Below are 23,708 nucleotides of genomic sequence, written 5' to 3'. Positions count from 1 at the left end.
AACAAACGTGCCCATCAAAGGGAATCTCTCATGTGAAGCTCTGCGTTTCCCTCCCCCGGTGTCACTCATCCCCCGGCCCCTTCAGCAGCGCAGCACGCCACCGCTTCCTCTGCGGGATTGATGACAGCCGCCACACTGTCACAAAGTGGAGACAATCTGTCGTTTGTTATCCCTCACCCCAGCAGTGCCTCGCTGAGCCAAGATGGCTACCATTCTTTCTTTCATGCACTCTTTTTTTTTCATTTTTTGTTGAACATTTTCCACCAGATAATTTTTTTGGGGTCGAGACTGAAAGGTTCTGCCTGCGAGCGCTTAGCAGAACAAAAAAGTCCTGTGGAATTTACTTGGTGCAACTTTTTGGTATTCTGAAGTGAGACCATTCAATAAAAGCTCTGTTTACTTGTAATTTTGGACAAAAAATCATAATGCCCCCCTCCTATGCTCACCTGAACCTCTCAAAGCATTTCCAGACCTCCAACCCTGTCTCTTCACTGTGCTCCTCTGGCCAAAGAAGACCCATCGATCCAACACCAGTCCCTCTACCTCCCTCAGTCCTTCTACCTCCGTGACATTTTTCCCTGATTGGAGAGACTGAGGAGCACTTTCACATTTTATTTTCCATTTCCTTTGTGCTCGCTCTCCACCGCCGCTCCCCGAGACAGATCGAGTCCTGACATTTGCAGGGAAATGGGCTGTGCCACCGCGCTTTGTCAAATCCCCGCCGCTGTTTGGGGAAGGGTTTCAATTACCCCCTCTCCCAGGTGGGTACATGAAACACAGATACTTTCAGAAAGGCTCTGAGCATCTCAAATGAAAAGGGAGATGGAAGCCTCTTTGCCGAAGTCCCCAAGCAAGAATTGGATTTGAACATAGAGACAAGTGTCAGTGAAAGGAAATGTCATTTTGCATTGCAAGTTTTAAACTCTTTTGAAAAATAATACCGGTAGACAGTCTTTTTTTTATTTTGAATGTATTCTCAATGCCTCGTGTACGTTGAGTCTCTTGGAGTGGTGAGTGAAGGATCAACAATGTCGACAAGCAGCGGTATGCCTCTCCATCTTTGAAGTAGGCCTAGTTATGGACAATTCCAAAGTAACGGAATTACCCTGTCTCATATGTTTTACTTTACAATGTATGCCAAACATAAACCGTTCATTTAAAAGTTTAACAAACCATATAACTCTATACACAATTACTACTTTGAACAATTGACACAGTACATAAAAAAATGTGTTTTGGTAACATAATTTTATAGCTTTATAGCTTTATTATTTTACCAAACTTTGTATATGCACAGTTCTTCCTGTAAATATGTTTTTGGAAATTGTTAGTAGTAGTCTGGTTTGTTCAACTTTGAAATGGTATACATTTTAAAGTGAAAAATCTCAGCGTAATTCCGTTACCATGGAATTGCCCTTACGACTATGCATGTCTCTCTAAAACGCAACGGTTCATTTCATTTCACAGTGAACTTGTCTATCTCAAGGTGAAGAAAGCACTTTGTTATTCTTGTCCAGTCTGTCACTGCTGCTGTTGTTGGCGCGGTAACACTGTAGTCCCCTGACTCCATGCAGATGCAGGAACTATTTGATGGGGAAACCTTGGGCTGTGAATGCTTGTCTCAACGAGGACTCTCCAGTATGCAGGTTATGAGGTTTGTCCCACTGTTTTGTTTGCCATAGCACAGTTTCTCCTCTAAATAGGCCTTGAGCAAATCTGCTGACACCATGGAAAGCAACAGAATGGAAGAAAAGATGCATGCATGCAATATATCTCCTACTACTTTGTATTGGTTTTATACTCTGTCAGGAGATGCAATTAAAGCTACAAAGTATGCTGTCCGGTAGATAGTAGTTCGGTGATTCCTACCAGCCTTTAATATTGAGCCAATGTCAAATCATTTGTAGTTTGTTGTATTGAGGCTTACATTGCAGCACTTCCTATGGAACAGCCCACACAACGAGAAGTAACCCACCCCACTGAATGAAACATCTCCCAAGCATTCATATCTGGATTGCTCTTTTCCACATCATTAACTTTGACACCCTCAAATTAACTCTCTTTATTAAAAACCAAGCAAGAGAATGAGAAAAAAGAGACAAATGAATTAAGTGAAAACACGCTAACTGCACTTTTCATGGCAAACAAATTTGGAGGAACAGTTAAAACTATTAGCTTCCTTCAAATAGATGTTTGGTAACAGCAGGGAGTCAGGCACCGCCAGCGAGCTGGCTGCGAAATTGAATCCAAGCAGATTGATTCAGTGGCGTCGGCGGGAGAGCTTCATTAGCTCTTAGCTGTCCATTAACGACTAGCTCTTCTCTCCGGCAAGTTCTAGGGGTCACACTCCGCCTTAGCTCTGAGCGGCGGTGTTTACCATATGTAAGATGAAGGGAGAGACAATTATACCCTTCCACGGTCCCCCCGCCCATCCCCCCAGGCAGGTAGAACACCATTAAGTGGAGGCTGAGCACTCAAGCTATTAACCGCCTTGAGAAAATCACATTCCGCCTCACCAAACACAAAGGAATCCTCCCTACCACGACAAAGAAGATGGGCCCATATAATAAGCCGACATTGTCTGTCCCTTCACAAATTAAATGGCCTGACCATTTCCCATTGTTTTCTCTCTTTTGTGATGTTTTTTTTGTCTTTTTCTGAGACCTTTTTTATCTTGTATCTAGCTGGTGAATCATGAAGTGTTTGTGTGCTGGAGTTTTGCCTCCAATTTAAAAGCAACAGGGTATGAGTTGTCTCCCGCTCGGCAACATGAATACGCTAAATGAGCTCACTAGACTCTCTGATTACCGGCTCCCTCTAATTTCAAAAGGCTCTTCCCAGACACTTTAATTAGTTCCTTAAGTGCAGAGAGGGAGAGAGAAGAGCGACCACTCAGTGACAAATCTCTGCCTCGGAGGCTCGCCTCGCAATTGAGACAAATACTGATTTAGATGATGACAAGGGGCAGTAAATTCCAAAGCTGGTATTTGCAAAGTGCCACAACGTCTAAGATTTAGGCTCCTGCGGTTAAAGCGAGGGATATTGCACTCTTCAGTGTTATTACCATCAGAAATGTCCTTGTAGTAAATCAGATTTGTATTAATTGCGGATATAAATTTGCATTCACTTAAAATACCAGCTCGTTTAGGACTCCAACCAGTTCCAATATTGGCTTGTCCACCGAGTATTTGCATCCAATTGGATATTGTGGGATTTATCTATGTCGGTTTAATTTTTCTAATAAATCTCTTGAAATTACAACAATGAAGTGGATGCAGGGACTTCTCGCTAGCGGAGTTTATAAATCTGATCTCTGTTGAATTGGCTCTCAAAGAGAAGGCATGAGCACTAGGGCCTGGGGAGATTTGTACAAACTCATTATAGAAATAGCCTTATTTAGAATACCTGTCTCTTGAGATTGTGTTTGTGTCACATCATATCGTCAGCTCTTACAGTATATGGGTAATGACAAGGTCAGCAACGCTCACACTCGGAGGCATTGAGCTGAAAGCCTCGTCCACGTACAGTGCTAGTCATGTAGACTGTCTTCACCTGTAGAGAATGCCTGTGTCATCCTGTCTCAGCCTCTCTCTAGTCCAGTCAGCAGTACTGTATGGCAGGCTGATGAAATCCAACTGGACAGGAAATGCTGTAGAGTTCAGCCTGAAGCATGGAGAGCGCTAGGTGCTATATAGGGAAGGTGGTGTGTATCCAAGGCGGATACAGTACTTGTGGGGCAAAGAGTTTTTAGACGTTTAGATACCAAGGGAGAGCATTAAAGTACATTTGACAATTCAAAATAGAGCTGCTTGTTGATACTTCTCAGAAGTTTAGCGCAGCCTGAAAGTTGGAGAAAGAACATTTGCAGTACTCATGTGCCGTGTGCATTGGTAAAGGCCCTCCGGCGAAATAGTGAGAGCAAAATAGAGAGCTTTTCTCTTTTTTCCATTCGTATAAAAGCTGGATCGACTGACCTTGAGCGTCTAAAGAGATGGGCGGCCGAGAGAGAGATGACTTTCATTTATTTATGTTTAATGCTCTGACTGAAATATCAGGTCGGACCTCGTTTTAGACCACTTAACGCCTCTGGGGGGGGGGGGGGGGGGGGGGGGGGGTGGCATGCGGTGTCTCCATTAGAGAAGGCCATCTCCTGGCCCCCTCTGTCCCCCCTCCAAAACCCTCAAGGGGAGAGAGGGGGAGTCAGATGGCATTCTAATACCTCTGGCTGCATTCTAATGGACCTAGGCTACTGGAACTACAGAGGCTGATGGGATTCCGAAGCAATTACTACCCACCTGCAAATGAGAAATTCTCATTCTCAGTAACAGGTTCCCTGGGCAGCGTCCCCTTAGATTTGTGTTATCTGCTGCTGATAGTTGGTGAGGAGGCTGGGGCATTTTCACTCAGGAGTTGTTAGTGAGGAATAGTCAGGAAAAGTTGGTATTGTTTCTGTGTTTTGGTGGAAAGATAGCTCTCGCCAAAGACCGCAGGGGCCAATGCCAGCCTCGCAGATCCCGGTATCACAGCGCCATCTCAAGGCTGGCAAAATGCTTGGCACCCCCACTGATCACCCTGGCATAGCAAACGGGACATACGCTGCACCCTCGCAGCCCCCCATAAAGCCCAGTGATCACAACACAGAGGGAGACTGATGGGCGCTGTTGGGAGTGGATAGCCCCTAGTGAAGGCTTCACCAAGGTCTCTCTGTTACTGCCAGCTGGGCGCTCGCAAAGCATCGTTCACACACACACTCTTTGTCGACCCATACAGCTGGAGCGCTGCGGAAAAGGAGCATTAGTGAGGGAGCGAGACAGCTCTGAAACGCTACGTTTTTGCCTGATTAAGCTTGTAGAGGAAAAAGAGCAAAGTAGCAAATGGATCCCATTTGTAAACCCAATGTTTTTACTTAGGACTTCTATGAAGTCAATGGAAGCTTTCAGCTCAAGAGGAAAGGGAAAGGTCGCTGGAAAAGCAGTTCTTATTGGTCATCTGCCTCATCGGCCAGTTTGCGATTCTCAACAGTGAGTCATCACCCCATAGAGATGCATGTAATACTAGAGTGGCTGATGCCATTTAATTTTTTTTTTTTTTACCTTTATTTAACCAGGAAGGGCTCATTGAGATTTAAAATATCTCTTTTTCAAGAGCGTCCTGGCCAAGATAGGCAGCACCAAGTCATTAAAAAAATTACAGACAAACAACATGAAAAACTAAGTAATCTCGTAAAAACCATAGAATTCACAAGAGTATAACAAAATCAAAAACAGCAGGCCTCGCAGTGGACTAGGGCACTGCATCGCTGCTGTGGCTGTGCCACCAGAGACTCTGGGTTCGCACAATTGGCCTAGCGTCGTCTGGGTTAGGAAGGGTTTGGCCGGTAGGGATATCCTTGTCTCATCGCGCACCAGCGACTCCTGTGGCGGGCTGGGCGCAGTGCGCCCTAACCAAGGTAGCCAGGTGCACGGTGTTTCCTCCGACACATTGGTGCGGCTGCCTTCCGGGTTGGAGGCGAACTGTGTTAAAAAGCAGTGCGGCTTTGTTGGGTTGTGTTTCGGAGGACGCATGGCTTTCGACTTTCGTCTCTCCCGAGCCCGTACGGGAGTTGTAGCGATGAGACAAGATAGTAATTACTAACATTTGGATACCACGAAAATGGGGTCAAATTTAAAAATTAAATAAAAATAAAAAAACAGCAAATTAAAAACATTGACAGGTCATGGAATCAGTCTCAAGATCATTCATCAGTGATTTAAAAATACCAATCGGGACAAGTTCTTCCAGTTTAAAAGTATTTTGTAAGGTGTTCCAAGATGATGGCGCAGAGTACATAAAAGCCCTTTTACCAAATTCAGTTCGGACATTTGGAACAGTTATCAGGATAAAGTCCAGCGAACGAAGAGACCACATTTCGGAACAATAAAAATGCCCAAATAAAAAGGTAGTAAACCCAAAATGGCTTTGTAAATACAAGTATACCAGTGCCTGAGCCTACGAGTGACTAGAGAAGGCCAGCCAACCCTGGTATACAAAGTGCAGTAAGGGTTTTGCAGTTTAAAATAAATCTCAAAGTGCCATGGGAAAGGGTGTCAATTGATCTCAAACACTGAGCGGAAGCATTCATATATAAAATATCCCCATAGTCTAGTAAAGGCATAAATGTAGCTGATACTAGCCTCCTTCTGGCTTCAAAAGAAAAACAGGCCTTATTCCTAAAATAAAATCCCAATTTCAGCTTCTGTTTTTTTTTGCAAGTTGTTGAATATGAAATTTAAAAGAGAGGCTGTCATCAATTAAAATTCCAACATATTTATATGAGGTTAGAACCTCAATCTCCTTGCCCTGACAGGTAGTAATAGGTGAAAGGTTCAGAGGTCTATTTATTGCTTTAGAAAACACCATTAGTTTAGTTTTGTCAGTATTGAGGATAAGCTTCAATTGACACAAGGTATGTTGAACAGTATAAAAAGCAGTTTGCAAGTTCTGGAAAGCTTTTGTAAGAGACGAGGCACAACAGTAAATAATAGTATCATCAGCATAAAAATGAAGTTGCGCATTTTGGACATTGTTGTCTAAATCATTTATATAAATAGTGAATAAGAGAGGACCAAGTACAGAGCCTTGGGGCACACCGTTAAAGACAGACAATTTAACAGACATAAGCCCATCAAATCGAGTGCACTGAGTTCTATCAGACAGATAGTTAGCAAACCATGCAACTGCATTCTCTGAAAGACCTACACTCGACAAGCTCTGCCTTTGTACAGCATGATTAACTGTATCAAAAGCCTTAGAGAGATCAATAAAAGGTGAGACGGTGCTGTTTTTTGCCAAGGGCTTCAGTGATATCATTTAAAACCTTCATAGCTGCTGTAATTGTGCTATGCTTCTTCCTGAAGCCTGATTGATAAAATAGAGTTAGTAAATAAAAACTATTTTAGCTGTTCACTCACAAGGGTTTCAAGTATTTTCACCAGGGGTGACAGCTTTGAGATTGGCCTATAATTATTTAAAAGAGTTGGATTTTTTAAAAGTGGTAGGACAAATGCTGATTTCCAGATTTTTGGAATTTCATTACATTCCAGGGTTAGATTGAACAGATATGTAAGTGGTTCAGCTATGAAATCAGCTGCCAGATTTAAATAGCAGGGATCCAAAAGATCAGAACCTGCAGGCTTCCTCTGATCTAAGGATTTCAGGGCTTTATGTACCACCTGCACTGAGAATGGCAAAAAGCTAAAAGTTTGACCAGCTCTCACTGGTTCATCCACACAGGGTTGAACAGAGACGGGGGGCACTGAATCAAACAGCCTACCAGATGATACAAAGTGCTCATTGAAACAATTCAGCATTTCAGTTTTGTCATATACAGCAACAGTCCTTCAAAACACATGACGGTAATTCATTAACTTTACTGTTACCAGACAGACTTAATAGCCTTCCAAAACTTTCTAGGGTCTTTCAGGTTATCAGTGGTAACAGACATAAAATATTCAGACTTGGCCTTCCTGAGAAGAAAAGGACACTTGTTTCGTAAATGCCTAAAAATAAGCCAATCAGCATCAGAACATGATTTCCTTGCTTTAGCCCAGGCTAGATTACGGTCATGAATAGTACAAGACAGCTCAGAAGAACCCTGAACCCGCGGAATGGGGCATGTTTGTTGGAATGGGGCATGTTTGTTTATTATGTGGAAAAAACCATCATGAAAGAATTTCCAGGTAGTTTCCACATCAGGGATAAGCTCAATCTTTCTCCAGTCAAAATAAAACAAATCATGAAAGAAAGCCTGCTCATTAAAACACTTTAAATTTCTCTTACGAATCAAAGGTGGGTTTGTCTTAGGAACCTTTTAGTATTTCTAACAGCACAGTGGTCACTTAAATCATTACAAAAAACACCAACCGCAGAATATCTGTGTGGAACATTTGTCAATATCAAATCAATCAGGGTAGATATATCTGGGCATTTAAGATTTGGGCGGATGGGTGAGCTAATCAACTGGATAAGATTCATAGAATTACAAAACATTTTTAAATCATCAGACACTGGCTTTAACCAACACGAGTTGAGATCACCAATCAAGATCATTTCACTGTAAAGAAATTTAGACATAAGGTGCATCAAAGAAGAAAATGTATCACCGAGAGCAGAGGGGGGTCTATAACAGCCAATCACAGTTTTAGAGAGAAACCCTTTGAAACCTCAATATTCAAAGCAAGAAATTCCAACTGTTTACAAATAGTTTCAGACTTTGCCACACTTACAGGGAATTTCATTTTTACATATATAGCCACAGCCCTACCTTTCATTGTAAACACTTATACAAATATCCTTATCAAAAACAGACTTGCTGAGCCAGGTTTCAGAAAATACAATTGCATCAGTTGATTTAGCCCAAATCCTAACCCCATCAATATTTGACAACAGTACATTTAAATGAAAAATACCAAAACCAGATCTTGATTTAAAATCAGAGTGGGTTTGGAGACATTGCATATCAGGGCCAGGGTTAGGTTGCACGTTACCTGATATCAACAAAAGAAGAATAACTAGGCGCCTCTGTTTAATAACCTTGTACCGCTTCTCTTTTTTAAGAGACCTACTGCAAGCGAATTCTACAAGTGAGTTTCCAGACAATACAAAACAGTCATTTAAAACCATTAGACTTTGGTAGTGACACATTCGTACTGTTCACATCATGCCACAAATACATTGGCACTTGGACGAGTGGACCGAGTGGAAAAAGAGTGAGTTCCTGCAGACAAAATGTCTAATGGATGGGAGAGCACATTGTCAGATGTACTCACTCAGCGACAATGTTCGTTTTCTCCCGAGTTCAGTAAAGTCAGTGCACAAAGCAATACCACGAAAATTGTCATTTTCTCTGACAAATGTCAAAAATAGAGGCCAACGAAGGTAAGGGGAGAGAGGGACAGCATGTATGTATGAGTCTGAATGTGAGTATTTGCGCGCCATATTGTATTTCTATGAACCAGCTCCACTCTCAATTATCTTTATCTCGCAGCATTCTGAATCCGCACCACAGCACTGTTTTGTAGGATGACAACCCTCAATGCTTGAACCTCCCTTGGCCCCTGTGTCGCCCCCGCAAGAAAACACAACAGTCCCCCCTTTCTGACAACCGCAATTAATGTCTACTCTACAGTCTCCCTCTGCAATGGAGGACTGAAGCTGAACTGGCCAGGCTTTAAGTATCCCATCCAGGCATACAGCAGACAGTCGGGCAACTCTCTGGGGCGCCACCCTGGAATCGTCTGTTCGCTGCAGGCAAAAGCCGTGCCTGGGAAATTTTCTGGTGGTTCATCAGCATATTCCCTCTCTCTCGTGTGTGTGTGTGTGTGTGTGTGTGTGTTGCCCTTGCTGCTGACATGGAGCCCCAGGAGATGGCATTAGCAGGGAGTGAAGGAGCGGGCCAGCAGGTATTTAAGGGTGTCCTTGTCTCCTAGAATCTCTCTCAGTTCACCACATCAACGCCCGGGACTGAGATCTCGGCCTGTGTTTACGTGGGAGTCTGTGTCCATGTTGTGGACAAGATGGATTATGACAGCCAAGTATGCAGTGTGGCCTCTGTCTTGAATGAGAAAATGAGTTTTCTTGACTTGGCATTATGCAGGTGTCATACTGTTTGTATGCAGACAAAATTTTATCTCTGCGGTCTATCTCGGTTTCATGAGTTTTTCTGGATGGCTAGCCTAAAGTTAAGAAAGACCAGAGCAGACCTGGGTTTAAATAGCAGGCTCAATCAAATCCATTAAAGTATTTCAAGTAAAACAAATGTTAGTTGTAAATGGATATGAAGGTATGGGCGGCAGGTAGCCTAGTGGTTAGAGCGTTGGACTAGTAACTGAAAGGTTGCAAGATCGACTCTGAGCTGACAAGGTAAAAATATGTTGTTCTGCCCCCGGACAAGGAAGTTAACCCACTGTTCCTAGGCCGTCATTGGAAATAAGAATTTGTTCTTAACTGACTTGCCTAGTTAAATAAAGGTTAAAAAATGCTAAATAAATAAATTAATGATGTGAGAAGTGGAACTTTTCAATATGAGGCTGATTACTGTATGTACTGAGTGTATCGCAAACTGTGTCGCCCATAACCTTCCGGTGTTTTCCCTTTGTGGTCATCTCCAGTAACCTGACCTTCTCGTCTCTTCTTTTTATTGTGTTTGGTATGAAACCAGGAAACTGGCCAAGAAGCGCAAGGAGACTATGAGCAGCACGCGGCAGGAGATGACCGTGATGGTGAACTCCATGGACAAGAGCTACACGGAGCAGGGCACCAACTGTGATGAGGCCATCTCCTTCATGGACACCCACAGCCACACACTCAACGGGAGAAGTGAGTGTCCAACACCAAGGCATTGTGGGTTGGTTGGTGGGTGGCTGGGGAGTCTAGAGGGCTTTTCACACTACTGAGCTCAACCTCAATTTGCAGATACAGCGTTTAAATAAGGATTGTCGGTCTCAGATCTTAATGCGGTAAATTTCCAAAGCTGTCCAAATGCTCTTAATCTTTGTTTCTGATCCTGAGCCTTCCTAAACCCTGCTTACCTAATGATCCATCTCTTTCTAGCCTTTTATTTCCCTCCTATTGCCTCTATGGAGATCCTGTGTTGACACATGGACACTGGCTCTAGGTCCTACAGGTCCTGTCCCCTGTGTACCCCAAACAGCACTAACCCCAATGGGCTCAGTAGATCCACCCCAGCTGGCCTTGCTTCTTACCCCAGGGACAGCTGGCCCTGGCTGGGATACAATCCCCTAATCCCCCCCACCAACAGTGATCCCCAGGCCCAGACCAAGTCAGCACCTACAGCTTTGCATGCTGGGTCAGCAGGTCTCATCACCGTATGATATTCCCCTTTTACCCCCCTCCGCATCCACATGCCCCATCCCTCCCATCCCTTAAGACATTAAGGCACCCCTTATTATGATGATATTTCTTAGACCTTGTATCTCTGTTTCTGGAGACTGTAGACTAAGTAAGTCACAAACTGTGAAGACAGAGTTTTCTGTCTTTCTTTAAACTCTGAAGGCTAGGAGGTGCCAGGGTCACTAGCTATGTTTCTCTCCCCTCACCGCCATGTGTTCCTCTCCTCTGTCTGTCAAAGAAAAAGGGGACTGGAGCAAGAATGTGACTGCAAACATGTCTTTGATCGTTTCGCGTGCTTTTAATATTGCAGGAGTGAAACGCCATTTCTGCCTGAAAGGGCCGTCTGGCGTGTCGCCGGGCAGAGTGGATGGGCCCAGGAATTGTTGGATATTAATAAGTAAACATGCTCTCATTGAACGACAGGGCCATTCATCCGTGACCTTATCCTGCTGTCTATCACAATATCCTTGACTGACAGCTAGGTCACTGTCCCCAACTTATCAAGGCAGCTGTCGAATGGCGACCGACAAACACGGCGACCAAAGCTCAGCATACTCCGCCGGCTTTATCAACGAACCGGCTGAACGTTATTGATTCGGCTGAAATATGTTGTATGAACACAGCGCGTTGTCTTACACAAACCAAAATACTGTCACTAAAAAAACATTAGCGTGTTTGTATCCATAAACTTAACATCTTGGCGCACCCATCCCGTTAGTGGGATCATTTTCATCAACATCCGCTGAATTGCAGAGCGCCAAATTAAAATGTAATTATTAAAAATATTTAATTTTCATGAAATCACAAGTGCAATATAGCAAAACACAGCTTAGCTTGTTAATCCACCTGGTGTGTCAGATTTCAGAAAAGCTGTACAGCTAAAGCAAACCAAGGGTTTATGTAAGGACATCTCTCTCAGCAGACAAAACATTACAAACAGCTAGCAGCAAAGTAGATTGGTCACGAATGTCAGAAAAGCAATAAAATGAATCGCTTACCTTTGATGATTTCGGATGTTTGCACTCATGAGACTCCCAGTTACACAATAAATGTTTGTTTTGTTCGATAAAGATTATTTTTATATCTAAAAACCTCCATTTGGTTGGCACGTTTTGTTTTGAAATCGACAGGCTCGGGCGTCACGACGGGGCAGAAGAAAATTCCAAATAGTATCCGTAAAGTTTGTAGAAACATGTCAAACGTTTTTTATAATCAATCCTCAGGTTGTTTTCACAATAAATAATCGATAATATTTCAACTGGACCGTAGCTTTTTCAATAGGAGAGAGAGAGAAAATGTCTGCTCTAAGCTGTTGCGCATGCAAAACTCGTTCTCGCTCATTTTTCAGAATAAAAGGCTGAAACTATGTCTAAAGACTGTTCACACCATGTGGAAGCCATAGGGAAAGGAAACTGTTTGATATCCCTTTAAATTGAGGGAAGGCATGCAATGAAACAGGGAGATTTCAAAATAAGAGGCACTTCCTAGTTGGATTTTCTTCAGGTTTTCGCCTGCAATACCTGTTCTGTTATAATCACAGACAATATTTTGACAGTTTTGGAAACTTTAGTGTTTTCTATCCTAATCTGACAATTATATGCTTATTCTAGCTTCTGAGCCTGAGAAATAGGCAGGTTAATTTAGGTATATTTTTCATCCAAACATCAAAATACTGCCCCCTACACTCAACAGGTTAACCAGAACTGTACATTTTACATTTACATTTTAGTAATTTAGCAGACGTCTCAGGTTTTTGACATTAGTCCACTTGTTAAATTTACTCTGTCAGGGAACAGGCTGCATTGTTTGATTCCTTCAGATTTTCAAGTCAGAAGTTTACATACACTTAGGTTGGAGTCATTAAAACTTGTTTTTCAACCACTCCACAAATGTCTTGTTAACAAACTATAGTTTTGGCAAGTCGGTTAGGACATCTACTTTGTGTATGACACAAGTAATTTTTCCAACAATTGTTTACAGACAGATTATTTCACTTATAATTCACTGTATCACAATTCCAGTGGGTCAGAAGTTTACCAACACTAAGTTGACTGTGCCTTTAAACAGCTTGGAAAATTCCAGAAAACTGTCATGGCTTTAGAAGCTTCTGATAGGCTATTTGACATCATTAATGTCAATTGGAGGTGTACCTGTGGATGTATTTCAAGGCTTACCTTCAAACTCAGTGCCTCTTTGCTTGACATCATTGGAAAATCAAAAGAAATCAGCCAAGAATTCAGAAAAAAATTGTAGACCTCCACATGTCTGGTTCATCCTTGGGAGCAATTTCCAAATGCCTGAAGGTACCACGTTCATCTGTACAAACAATAGTGCGCAAGTATAAACACCATGGGACCATGGGGCCGTCATACCGCTTAGGATGGAGACGCGTTCTGTCTCTTAGAGATGAATGTACTTTGGTGCGAAAAGTGCAAATCAATCCCAGAACAACAGCAAAGGACCTTGTGACGATGCTGGAGGAAACAAGTACAAAAGTGTCTATATCCACAGTTAAATGAGTCCTATATTGACATAACCTGAAAGGCCGCTCAGCAAGGAAGAAGCCACTGCTCCAAAACCGCCAAAAAAAGCCAGACTACGGTTTGCAACTGCACATGGGGACAAAGATCGTACTTTTTGGAGAAATGTCCTCTGGTCTGATGAAACAAAAATATAACTGTTTGGCCATAATGACCATCATTATGTTTGGAGGAAAAAGGGGAAGGCTTGCAAGCCGAAGATCACCATCCTAACCGTGAAGCACGGGCTGGCAGCATCATGTTGTGGGGGTGCTTTGCTGCAGGAGTGACTGGTGCACTTCACAAAATAGATGGCATCATGAGAAAGGAAAATTATGTGGATATATTGAAGCAACATCTCAAGACATCAGTCAGGAGGTTAAAGTTTGGTTGCAAATGGGTCTTCCAGATGAACAATGACCCCAAGCATACTTCCAAAGTTGGGAAGATGGTATAAGGACAACAAAGTCAAGGTATTGGTGTGGCCATCACAAAGCCCTGACCTCAATCCTATTGAACATTTGTGGGTAGAACTGAAAAAGCGTGTGCGAAAACCTGACTCAGTTACACCAGCTCTGTCAGGAGGAATGGGCCAAAATTCCCCCAACTTATTGTGGGAAGCTTGTGGAAGGCTACCCGAAACGTTTGACCCAAGTGAAGCAATTTAAAGGCAATGCTACCAAATACTAATTGATTGTATGGTAACTTCTGACCCACTGGGAATATGATGAAATAAATAAAAGCTGAAATAAATCATTCTCTCTATTATTATTCTGACATTTCACATTCTTACAATAAAGTGGTGATCTTAACTGACCTAAGACAGGGAATTTTTACTAGGATTAAATGTCAGGAATTGTGAAAAACAGAGTTTAAATGTATTTGGCTAAGGTGTATGTAAGCTTCCGACTTCAACTGTGTACTATTACTTCTTCCTTCACTAAAGGTTATATTGACCATTCTGTTTGACTGCTCTCTTTCTTGCTAAAAGCCGTTTCCTCGCCCTCGTCATTCACCATGAAGACTAACACACTCAGCACGTCTGTACCCACCTCCTACTACCCAGGTAAACTACCTCTTCAAACTCCTTTTAACACTAATAGCACCTTCTTTGACCTCTTATGACCCTTGATCTCCGAGTTTGACCTTTTAATGAATGGCCAATGCCGATCCAGGCGCCTTTGTTTGGTAAACGTTCTGCTTGATTTAACGGTGGCCTGCAAAACACTGTAATGATGCCTGTTCTCTTTTTGCCTGCAGTTTTAATTGCTCTATAGCGTTTGCACTTCAGCATTCTATTTCCGGCCCCTACTTGGGAGAACCATATTTAGCCATATTGGTAGATCGATTTGAAGTAATAATGAAATTCAATGGATTTTGTTGGACATGATATTAAACTGACTTAGTTATAATCTCTCATATTGTTACTTATGAGCTATTTATGCTGTTCTTCCATGGGGGGTGGGGGGGGGGGGTTCTTTGCCTCTCTTGTTGACTGTAATAACAATTTACTGCTCTGCTATAATGTTGCTGTCTCACCTGAGGGGAGAGCACGTCACCCTATTCACTGCTATATTCTCTCTTCTTTGTTAACCCCCTACTCTGCACTGGTTTTGGGGTGTGGGCAGATCCCTTTGTGCCAACCGCTATCTTGGGTGAGAAAACATTCTTTATTTTTTTCCTACAATACATTTCTTATGCTTACAGACCAACTAAGAGACAGCCTACTCTAAAATAGACCAGGTGCTGTGCATTTGAGGGAAGGGGAGGGGGAGAGAAGAGAGAGAGAGAGAGAGTCAGAGTAATTTGGACTGTTTTTTTTCTTCCTGATAATGGCTTTCACACATTCATACCTGCCTGCTTTTCTTCTTTATGTCAGACCAGAAGGTTTTGTTTCTTTCTAATCAAGCTGAGGTTGGCTAATTCACTCCATCCCATCCGCATTCCGTGTCGTGCGTGTGACGTCACGTATGTCTATGACCTCTCATATGCATGGACAGACAATGTGGACTGGATGAGGGGGAGTGGCACAGCAAACAAACTGAAAACATGCATACAATCAGACAAAGTAGTTCCCATCGCCATAGCAGAAAGTAGTTCCCATCGCCATAGCAGAAAGTAGTTCCCATCGCCATAGCAGAAAGAAGTTCCCATCGCCATAGCAGAAAGAAGTTCCCATCGCCATAGCAGAAAGAAGTTCCCATCGCCATAGTAGAAAGTAGTTCCCATCGCCATAGCAGAAAGTAGTTCCCATCGCCATAGCAGACAGAATTTCCCATCGCCATAGCAGAAAGAAGTTTGCATCGCCATAGCAGATAGAAGTTCCCATCGCCATAGCAGAAAGTTGTTCCCAACGCCATAGCAGAAAGTTGTTCCCAACGCCATGGCAGAATGAAGTTCCCATAGCAGAAAGTAGTTCCCATCGCCATAGCAGAAAGAAGTTCCCATCGCCATAGCAGAAAGTAGTTCCCATCGCCATAGCAGAAAGTTGTTCCCATCGCCATAGCAGAAAGAAGTTCCCATCGCCATAGCAGAAAGAAGTTCCCATCGCCATAGCAGAAAGAAGTTCCCATCGCCATAGCAGAAAGTTGTTCCCATCTCCATAGCAGAAAGTAGTTCCCATCGCCATAGCAGAAAGAAGTTCCCATCGCCATAGCAGAAAGAAGTTCCCATCGCCATAGCAGAAAGTAGTTCCCATCGCCATAGCAGAAATAAGTTCCCATCGCCATAGCAGAAAGAAGTTCCCATCGCCATAGCAGAAAGAAGTTCCCATCGCCATAGCAGAAAGTAGTTCCCATCGCCATAGCAGAAAGAAGTTCCCATCGCCATAGCAGAAAGAAGTTCCCATCGCCATAGCAGAAAGTAGTTCCCATCGCCATAGCAGAAAGTAGTTCCCATCGCCATAGCAGAAAGAAGTTCCCATCGCCATAGCAGAAAGAAGTTCCCATCGCCATAGCAGAAAGTAGTTCCCATCGCCATAGCAGAAAGTAGTTCCCATCGCCATAGCAGAAAGTAGTTCCCATCGCCATAGCAGAAAGTTGTTCCCAACGTCATAGCAGAAAGTTGTTCCCATCTCCATAGCAGAAAGTAGTTCCCATCGCCATAGCAGAAAGAAGTTCCCATCGCCATAGCAGAAAGAAGTTCCCATCGCCATAGCAGAAAGAAGTTCCCATCGCCATAGCAGAAAGAAGTTCCCATCGCCATAGCAGAAAGAAGTTCCCATCGCCATAGCAGAAAGAAGTTCCCATCGCCATAGCAGAAAGAAGTTCCCATCGCCATAGCAGAAAGAAGTTCCCATCGCCATAGCAGAAAGAAGTTCCCATCGCCATAGCAGAAAGAAGTTCCCATCGCCATAGCAGAAAGTAGTTCCCATCGCCATAGCAGAAAGTTGTTCCCAACGCCATAGCAGAAAGTTGTTCCCAACGCCATAGTAGAAAGTAGTTCCCATCGCCAGAGCAGAAAGTAGTTCCCATCGCCATAGCAGAAAGTAGTTCCCATCGCCATAGCAGAAAGAAGTTCCCATCGCCATAGCAGAAAGAAGTTCCCATCGCCATAGCAGAAAGAAGTTCCCATCGCCATAGCAGAAAGAAGTTCCCATCGCCATAGCAGAAAGAAGTTCCCATCGCCATAGCAGAAAGAAGTTCCCATCGCCATAGCAGAAAGAAGTTCCCATCGCCATAGCAGAAAGAAGTTCCCATCGCCATAGCAGAAAGAAGTTCCCATCGCCATAGCAGAAAGAAGTTCCCATCGCCATAGCAGAAAGAAGTTCCCATCGCCATAGCAGAAAGAAGTTCCCATCGCCATAGCAGAAAGTTGTTCCCAACGCCATAGCAGAAAGAAGTTCCCATCGCCATAGCAGAAATAAGTTACCATCGCCATAACAGAAAGAAGTTCCCATCGCCATAGCAGAAAGAAGTTCCCATCGCCATAGCAGAAAGAAGTTCCCATCCCCATTGCAGAAAGTAGTTCCCATCGCCATAGCAGAAAGAAGTTTCCATCGCCATAGCAGAAAGAAGTTCCCATCGCCATAACAGAAAGTAGTTCCCATCGCCAGAGCAGAAAGTAGTTCCCAACGCCATAGCAGAAAGTTGTTCCCATCGCCATAGCAGAAAGTAGTTCCCATCTCCATAGCAGAAAGTAGTTCCAATCGCCAGAGCAGAAAGTAGTTCCAATCGCCAGATCAGAAAGTAGTTCCAATCGCCAGAGCAGAAAGTAGTTCCAATCGCCAGAGCAGAAAGTAGTTCCAATCGCCAGAGAAGAAAGTAGTTCCAATCGCCAGAGCAGAAAGTAGTTCCCATCGCCATAGCAGAAAGAAGTTGCCATCCCCATAGCAGAAGTAGTTCCCATCGCCATAGCAGAAAGTAGTTCCCATCGCCATAGCAGAAAGTAGTTCCCATCCCCGTAGCAGAAAGTAGTTCCCATCGCCGTAGCAGAAAGTAGTTCCCATCCCCATAGCAAAAAGTAGTTCCCATCGCCATAGCAAAAAGTAGTTCCCATCGCCATAGCAGAAAGTAGTTCCCATCCCCATAGCAGAAAGCAGTTCCCATCCCCATAGCAGAAAGTAGTTCCCATCGCCAGAGCAGAAAGTAGTTCCCATCGCCAGAGCAGAAAGTAGTTCCCATCGCCAGAGCAGAAAGTAGTTCCCATCGCCAGAGCAGAAAGTAGTTCCCATCCCCATAGCAGATAGTAGTTCCCATCCCCATAGCAGAAAGTAGTTCCCATTGCCATAGCAGAAAGAAGTTCCCATCGCCATAGCAATGACCATATAGAGAAGTGGCAAACATTGGAAAGCTCTCGGGAAAAGCTAAGGAATTATCCACTTTTGCCAATGTAATTATTGCCTAGCCGACCCTTGTCAACTCCTTCAGAACAATAATTGTCAGTTCCAACCCTTTCATTTAGAGAAACTTGCAGTTTCAATAACTTTGTCTTGGTAGATTGTTTGTTGTGCAGCCAGGTACATTAGATAACATACGCACACCACCTGTAGACATTTAAAATATTAACATACACTAAAATGTATTTTCTTTTAACCAGCTTTACACACTTAAGGGTAGTAGACAGAGCTAAAAAGCACAACAGTGTCTCAAGCAAGCATGGCATGGGTGATATTCTAGATGTTTCCCCAGGCAAGTCCCAATAGTTCACATTCACCGTTTACAGTACCTAGGAAAAGGGCAAGCTAGTGGTTTCACTTGTTTTCAAACGTGATCAGGAGATGATTTACCACAGATGTAGGATCTTAATTTGATCACTCTTTTGTTGCTGAGAATTTTCATAAATTTATATAAATTCACTAAAAACCCACACTAACAAACCCACACTATATTAAGAGTATTGCACTTTTCATGTAGCCTACTTTTGGCCAGATCAAGCAACATTATGGACTAAAAGTTCATAAAGTTATTCTGGCTTTGACAATATAGGTCAAGTTAGTTAAACTGATTTGGCAAATGTCAAATGAAAATGTTATTAAGTGAACAAAATGTTTTGGTTCTTTATCATGTAATTATCAGCATTGATTACATTGAAATGGCCAATTCTAGGTGATTCCAACCAAATTAACACAACCCCAACTAAAGTGTCCCAAATCTAGCTTTCTGAGAGGTGTCCAATTGAACTGAATAGTTGCTTTGATCAGGACTCCCGGAATGGCAAAAAAATGTTGGTGCCTAGAAACAGCTAGAGAAAATTAAAACTGTGCAGGTGCTCATGCCTAAACTTTATATTGTTGCTTATACCCTGTTTCCTTTCTCTTCTTTTCTTCTTCACATTTAACCTGTTATGTCCTCTAATAAAGTGCCCATTAATGGTAAGTTGCCAGTCTGCCCTGTTTTCTCTGGGGTGAGGAGATGTGTGTGTGCCTCATGCTATTGAAAAGGGGCTTGCCTTGGGGGCTGCTCTCCCATCTTGTTGCCACGCATGCACTTGTGTTAGCGCATCTCACGCCCCCCTTCCTCCTGTGAAGCTATTAGCTAGCATGGCGGTCTGACTCCACCCGTGGACAGTGTTGCCTCATGCATATGTGGACTGTGACATACACCCCCCCCCCCCCCCCTTTGTTGAATGGGGGGTCTCACGCCTCTGACATTTTGTGTTACGATTTTCCCGTTAGACGTAGTTACCGACCAAGGTAGCCACTTCATTTGATCGTGCACCCACGTCATCCATTCACCGCCACCATTCCATCATTTGTGCAACCTTATTTTGCCATTGGTCAAATTCAGAGGATAGAAAGGATTTTATTGAGAATAGCCACAAGCTAGCGTTATCAGAACTGAGGGCTATTCTAGCGTCAATAGAAATAAAGCCAGCTCTTTCCCCTCATAGAAAATAGATGTAAATAGAGATACTGGGCACCATCTATTGAAACAGTGTTATAATACAATATCCATTATGTTGTCTTCACCACGTTTTACAGCACTGAAATAACTAGTCTAGCATGACATAGTTTATAAGTAACTCCTTTTCATTTCATGTTTTGTCATTGAATAACTTTATATTGTGACCTTGTATTCATCCATTATAATGTCAACAGTGTTTCCTTTCCTCTGTCTGTGGGGTTGTGCAGCACTCCAGTTCTGACCAGTGTGTGTGTTTGTGTGTCCTTGTCCTTCCTCTGTGTTTCCAGATGAGAACCACACCATGACCAGTGACACCAGTAGTCTGGTCCAGTCCCACAGCCACTCCTATAAGAAGAAGAGGGAGGTGGCGGATGTTCCTCCCTACCAGACCGGTCAGCTCCACCCGGCCATCCGCGTGGCCGACCTGCTCCAGCACATCACCCAGATGAAGTGTGCCGAGGGCTACGGCTTTAAGGAGGAGTATGAGGTGAGAGCCCCAACTACCTGCCTGTCTGACTAGTGTAGTGTCCCCTCTGTCCTCTCTCACATGGCACACAGTGTCCCCACATACCACAGTGTCCCCACAAACCACCATGTCCAGTATACACATATTCCACGTCACCTGTCTGTCTGTCTGTCTGTCTGTCTGTCTGTCTGTCTGTCTGTCTGTCTGCCTGTCTTTGTAGGCTCCCTCACTCTGAAACAAACCAAGCACACAGGTCCCTGTTTGTCTTTATTTTATTTTGGTTTTCCTTCCTTTTTGTGTTTCTTTGTTGCTTTTAATGCTTGCCTTCTTTCCTGGTTTGTTGCTTTTAATGCTTGCCTTCTTTCCTGGTTTGTTGCTTTTAATGCTTGCCTTCTTTCCTGGTTTGTTGCTTTTAATACTTGCCTTCTTTCCTGGTTTGTTGCTTTTAATGCTTGCCTTCTTTCCTGGTTTGTTGCTTTTAATGCCTGCCTTCTTTCTTGGTTTGTTGCTTTCCTTCTCTTTTCTTTAGTGTTTAGATTCCTTGTTTGTTAGATGTTTCTGCATAGAGTTGCACTTTTGGTCTTTGTGAATGAACTTGTCATGAGCAATTAGTGCACAAAATGCACTAGTTCTGTGTCCACGCACTCCTCCCGTTCCAATGTTTGTGTCACCACTGAATTTCTCTGGCTTAGTGTTTGGGCTCCTGCAGTTTGTTGACTACACGCCACACTGCTTAGATCTTACTGCCTCGTGGACACCATCCATTTAGTCTAGCAACACTAAACCGCCATGGTTTGAAAATGTGCCTTCTAAATCTTGAAAATCCTACACCACGCACACACATACACACTCAATAAACACACACACACGCACATTCAATAAACACACACACGTAAGGGGGATTTCTGAGACTGTGACTTTGTGTTAATGGCTGAGACCATTGCGAGCTGCCAGCGATGCCTAGAGTCTGTATCGTGAACGAACTAGATGAGAACAGCGCTGCTCTCCAGAAGCTGATGACAGACCTAACGAATGTCACAGCAGTGTCTTATTCCCTCACCACTCAGCACATAGTGTGTGATTGTGGTGTTACGTTTGTGTGTGGGAGTGTGCTTGAATGCACATATTTGTTTGTGTGTGTACATACAGTATACACAAGCTACCTCGCTCACCTTCCAACCCATCACAAGGGAGTTTCTACCTTTTTCAACGGAGGGTATTTACCTGTAATGAACTATCCACCAACCCCCCTCCCATCTTATCCTTTACTTTGCTATACCCACTACTTACACAATAAACGACACAGGAATCAAATCAATAATTCAAGCTCCAATACCCGGGCCCTGTGGTTTGGTGCTACCCTCAGGGCTCAATTCATTATGGATATGGATGGAAGGCTTAGGCTACTAGTGCAATAATACAGTATTGCCAGTCGGGGAAAAAATAGTGTGGAATAATTTATGCCCCCTTCCACCCCTCCATCTGATAGTGCTTCACTTCACTGTTTTAAAAAAAACATTTTCTATCTTTCTATTTGCAACGCCTCTAAAAGTTAGAGACGTCGTTCTCTTTTCTTTTCCTGCTACCACTGTCTTAGGTGTAAATGGTCTAGACATGACGAGCCGAGCACCAAACTAAACTGATCAATTCTAATCTCTCCCCTGATTCCATGCTTCTTGTTATTCCATAACTTTGTCTATGGGAAAGATAAACCAGGTAAGCGTGTCCCCTTTTTGGTTTGATTGTGAAATCTGTTTTTATATCGTTGCTTTGTCGTAGAATTCTAGATGCAGCCAGCATACAACCTATAGCTCCTATCTTGTAGAGTTGGTTCCTATGATATTGATCATAATTCTTTCTTTTATACCTGCTGTTCTGATGGCTACCCGGACTATTTGCATTGACCCCCCCCCATCCCCTCATTTTTAAATACTGTTTATGATCTATTATCAATGTATAGTCACTTTACTCCTACCTACATGTACATATTACCTCAATTATCTCGACTAACCTGTACCCCCTCACATTGACTCGATACCGGAACCCCCTGTATATAGCTTCGCTACTTGTATTTTACTGTTGCTCTTTCATTTTTTTCTTTAGTTTATTTAGTCAATATTTTCTTAACTCTTGTTTTTCTGAAAACTGCATTGTTGGTTAAGGGCATGTAAGTAAGCATTTCACGGTAAGGTCCACACCTGTTGTATTCGGCGCATGTGACAAATAACATTTGATTTGATTGTCTGTGTCCAAAAACATGCATTTAAGTGGGCCTACAAATCATAAAATACTAGAAAAACAAGAGCAGTAAAATGAGTGTCGTTCCGTCGACACAACAGCACGTGCCAGAGGTCCCATCCTAATGGAAGTGTTTGTAGACAAAACACACTCCGCATTCATCCCAGACACACAGTAAATGGGCCTGCTCCAGTTCAGGCCTGCCTCTTCTTCAAAGGCAAAAAACACATTTGATTTGTTTTGATGATAATGCAGTCAGAAGCCATTTGAAATGTTTACTCATGAAAGGCTGTAACTGCTCCAGCTTGCCCTCTTGGTATGGTATGTTGCATTCAACAACCAAAATATTAAGACTTGCAGATCATATTTAGTTGAAACCAATTGAGTTCCTGAGATCAACCTACTTTGTACCTAAATCAGCCATAAATATGCAGATTTTGCTGTGATCGTTATTCATGAATGGCCCTTACTTTTCCTCCCTCATATGCACCTCCCTAACCACTACACCATCTTACTCTGTAACACACTGTTCAACATCCAACTCGGTTTACCTTTCATGTCATCATAACACACTGTTTCTCTCCTCAGATTGGCTTCATACGGGCAGCATCTTCCAAGCATTATGTTAATTGCCGAAATGTGCCTTTGTATTTATGCCAGATTTTGCTGCCTACTGGTAAACACTTGAGAAGCGTTGTGTGGGGTAAAAACACAGTGGATCTGTTTTGCTGCTGAAGCTTTGTCTAAGACCCTACCACGTTTGGTGCCTCTGAGGAGTGTTTTCAGAGTCTCTGTGGCCCTGTAGTCAGTAGCGTTGAGGGTGAAATCACAAGGGGGTTTTAGAATCAAAAGGGGTTGGTGTCGCACCTGAGTAAGAGACTGAACATCAACAGCCATTCAGAAGCTCCTTTGAGCCGCGGGAACAATGGCTTCCACACTGTTTGTTCACTCGCTTGTTTAGGATAAGATTTGGGATAAGAGAGCACTTTTGTTTGGATTCGGGCCCGTGAGAGTGGACCATAGATCTCATCTCAGTTGGTCTACTTCATTGAAAATCACCTGTGTGATGCTTTGAAAAAGTTTGAGATGGAAAAGTATGCAGGGCTTTGAATTCATTACTTGTTTTCCACCAATCACGTTAAGGCTTACTGGCAGGTGGTGGGAAAACCTGGCCAATGGAGAATTAGTATGATACTGCCAATGGGGTTAGATGAAGCCTGGGGCTGCCTCCTAACTATTTGACTTGTAATT

At 43.2% G+C, this 23,708-nt stretch overlaps 1 protein-coding gene across 12 annotated transcripts in view; it reads left to right on the top strand.

Moving 5' to 3' along the window:
* Positions 1-23,708, top strand: part of LOC139367028 (receptor-type tyrosine-protein phosphatase mu-like) — a 296,813-nt gene that overhangs the window by 229,108 nt on the left and 43,997 nt on the right. For 4 of the 12 annotated variants that reach the window (XM_071104927.1, XM_071104922.1, XM_071104920.1 and 1 more), the window contains 4 exons: positions 10,199-10,356; positions 14,401-14,475; positions 15,038-15,064; positions 20,041-20,240. In XM_071104927.1, coding sequence (XP_070961028.1) covers positions 10,199-10,356; positions 14,401-14,475; positions 15,038-15,064; positions 20,041-20,240 — 460 coding nt within the window. The remainder of the gene's footprint in view (positions 1-10,198; positions 10,357-14,400; positions 14,476-15,037; positions 15,065-20,040; positions 20,241-23,708) is intronic. The other 8 variants (XM_071104928.1, XM_071104923.1, XM_071104921.1 and 5 more) reach the window with 2 other exon arrangements.

Source organism: Oncorhynchus clarkii, chromosome 15 (genome assembly GCF_045791955.1).
Source record: "Oncorhynchus clarkii lewisi isolate Uvic-CL-2024 chromosome 15, UVic_Ocla_1.0, whole genome shotgun sequence".
NCBI classification, from domain to species: domain Eukaryota; kingdom Metazoa; phylum Chordata; class Actinopteri; order Salmoniformes; family Salmonidae; genus Oncorhynchus; species Oncorhynchus clarkii.
The sequence above is the reverse complement of the archived record's forward strand: the minus strand, read 5'-3'. Positions and strand labels throughout refer to the sequence as shown.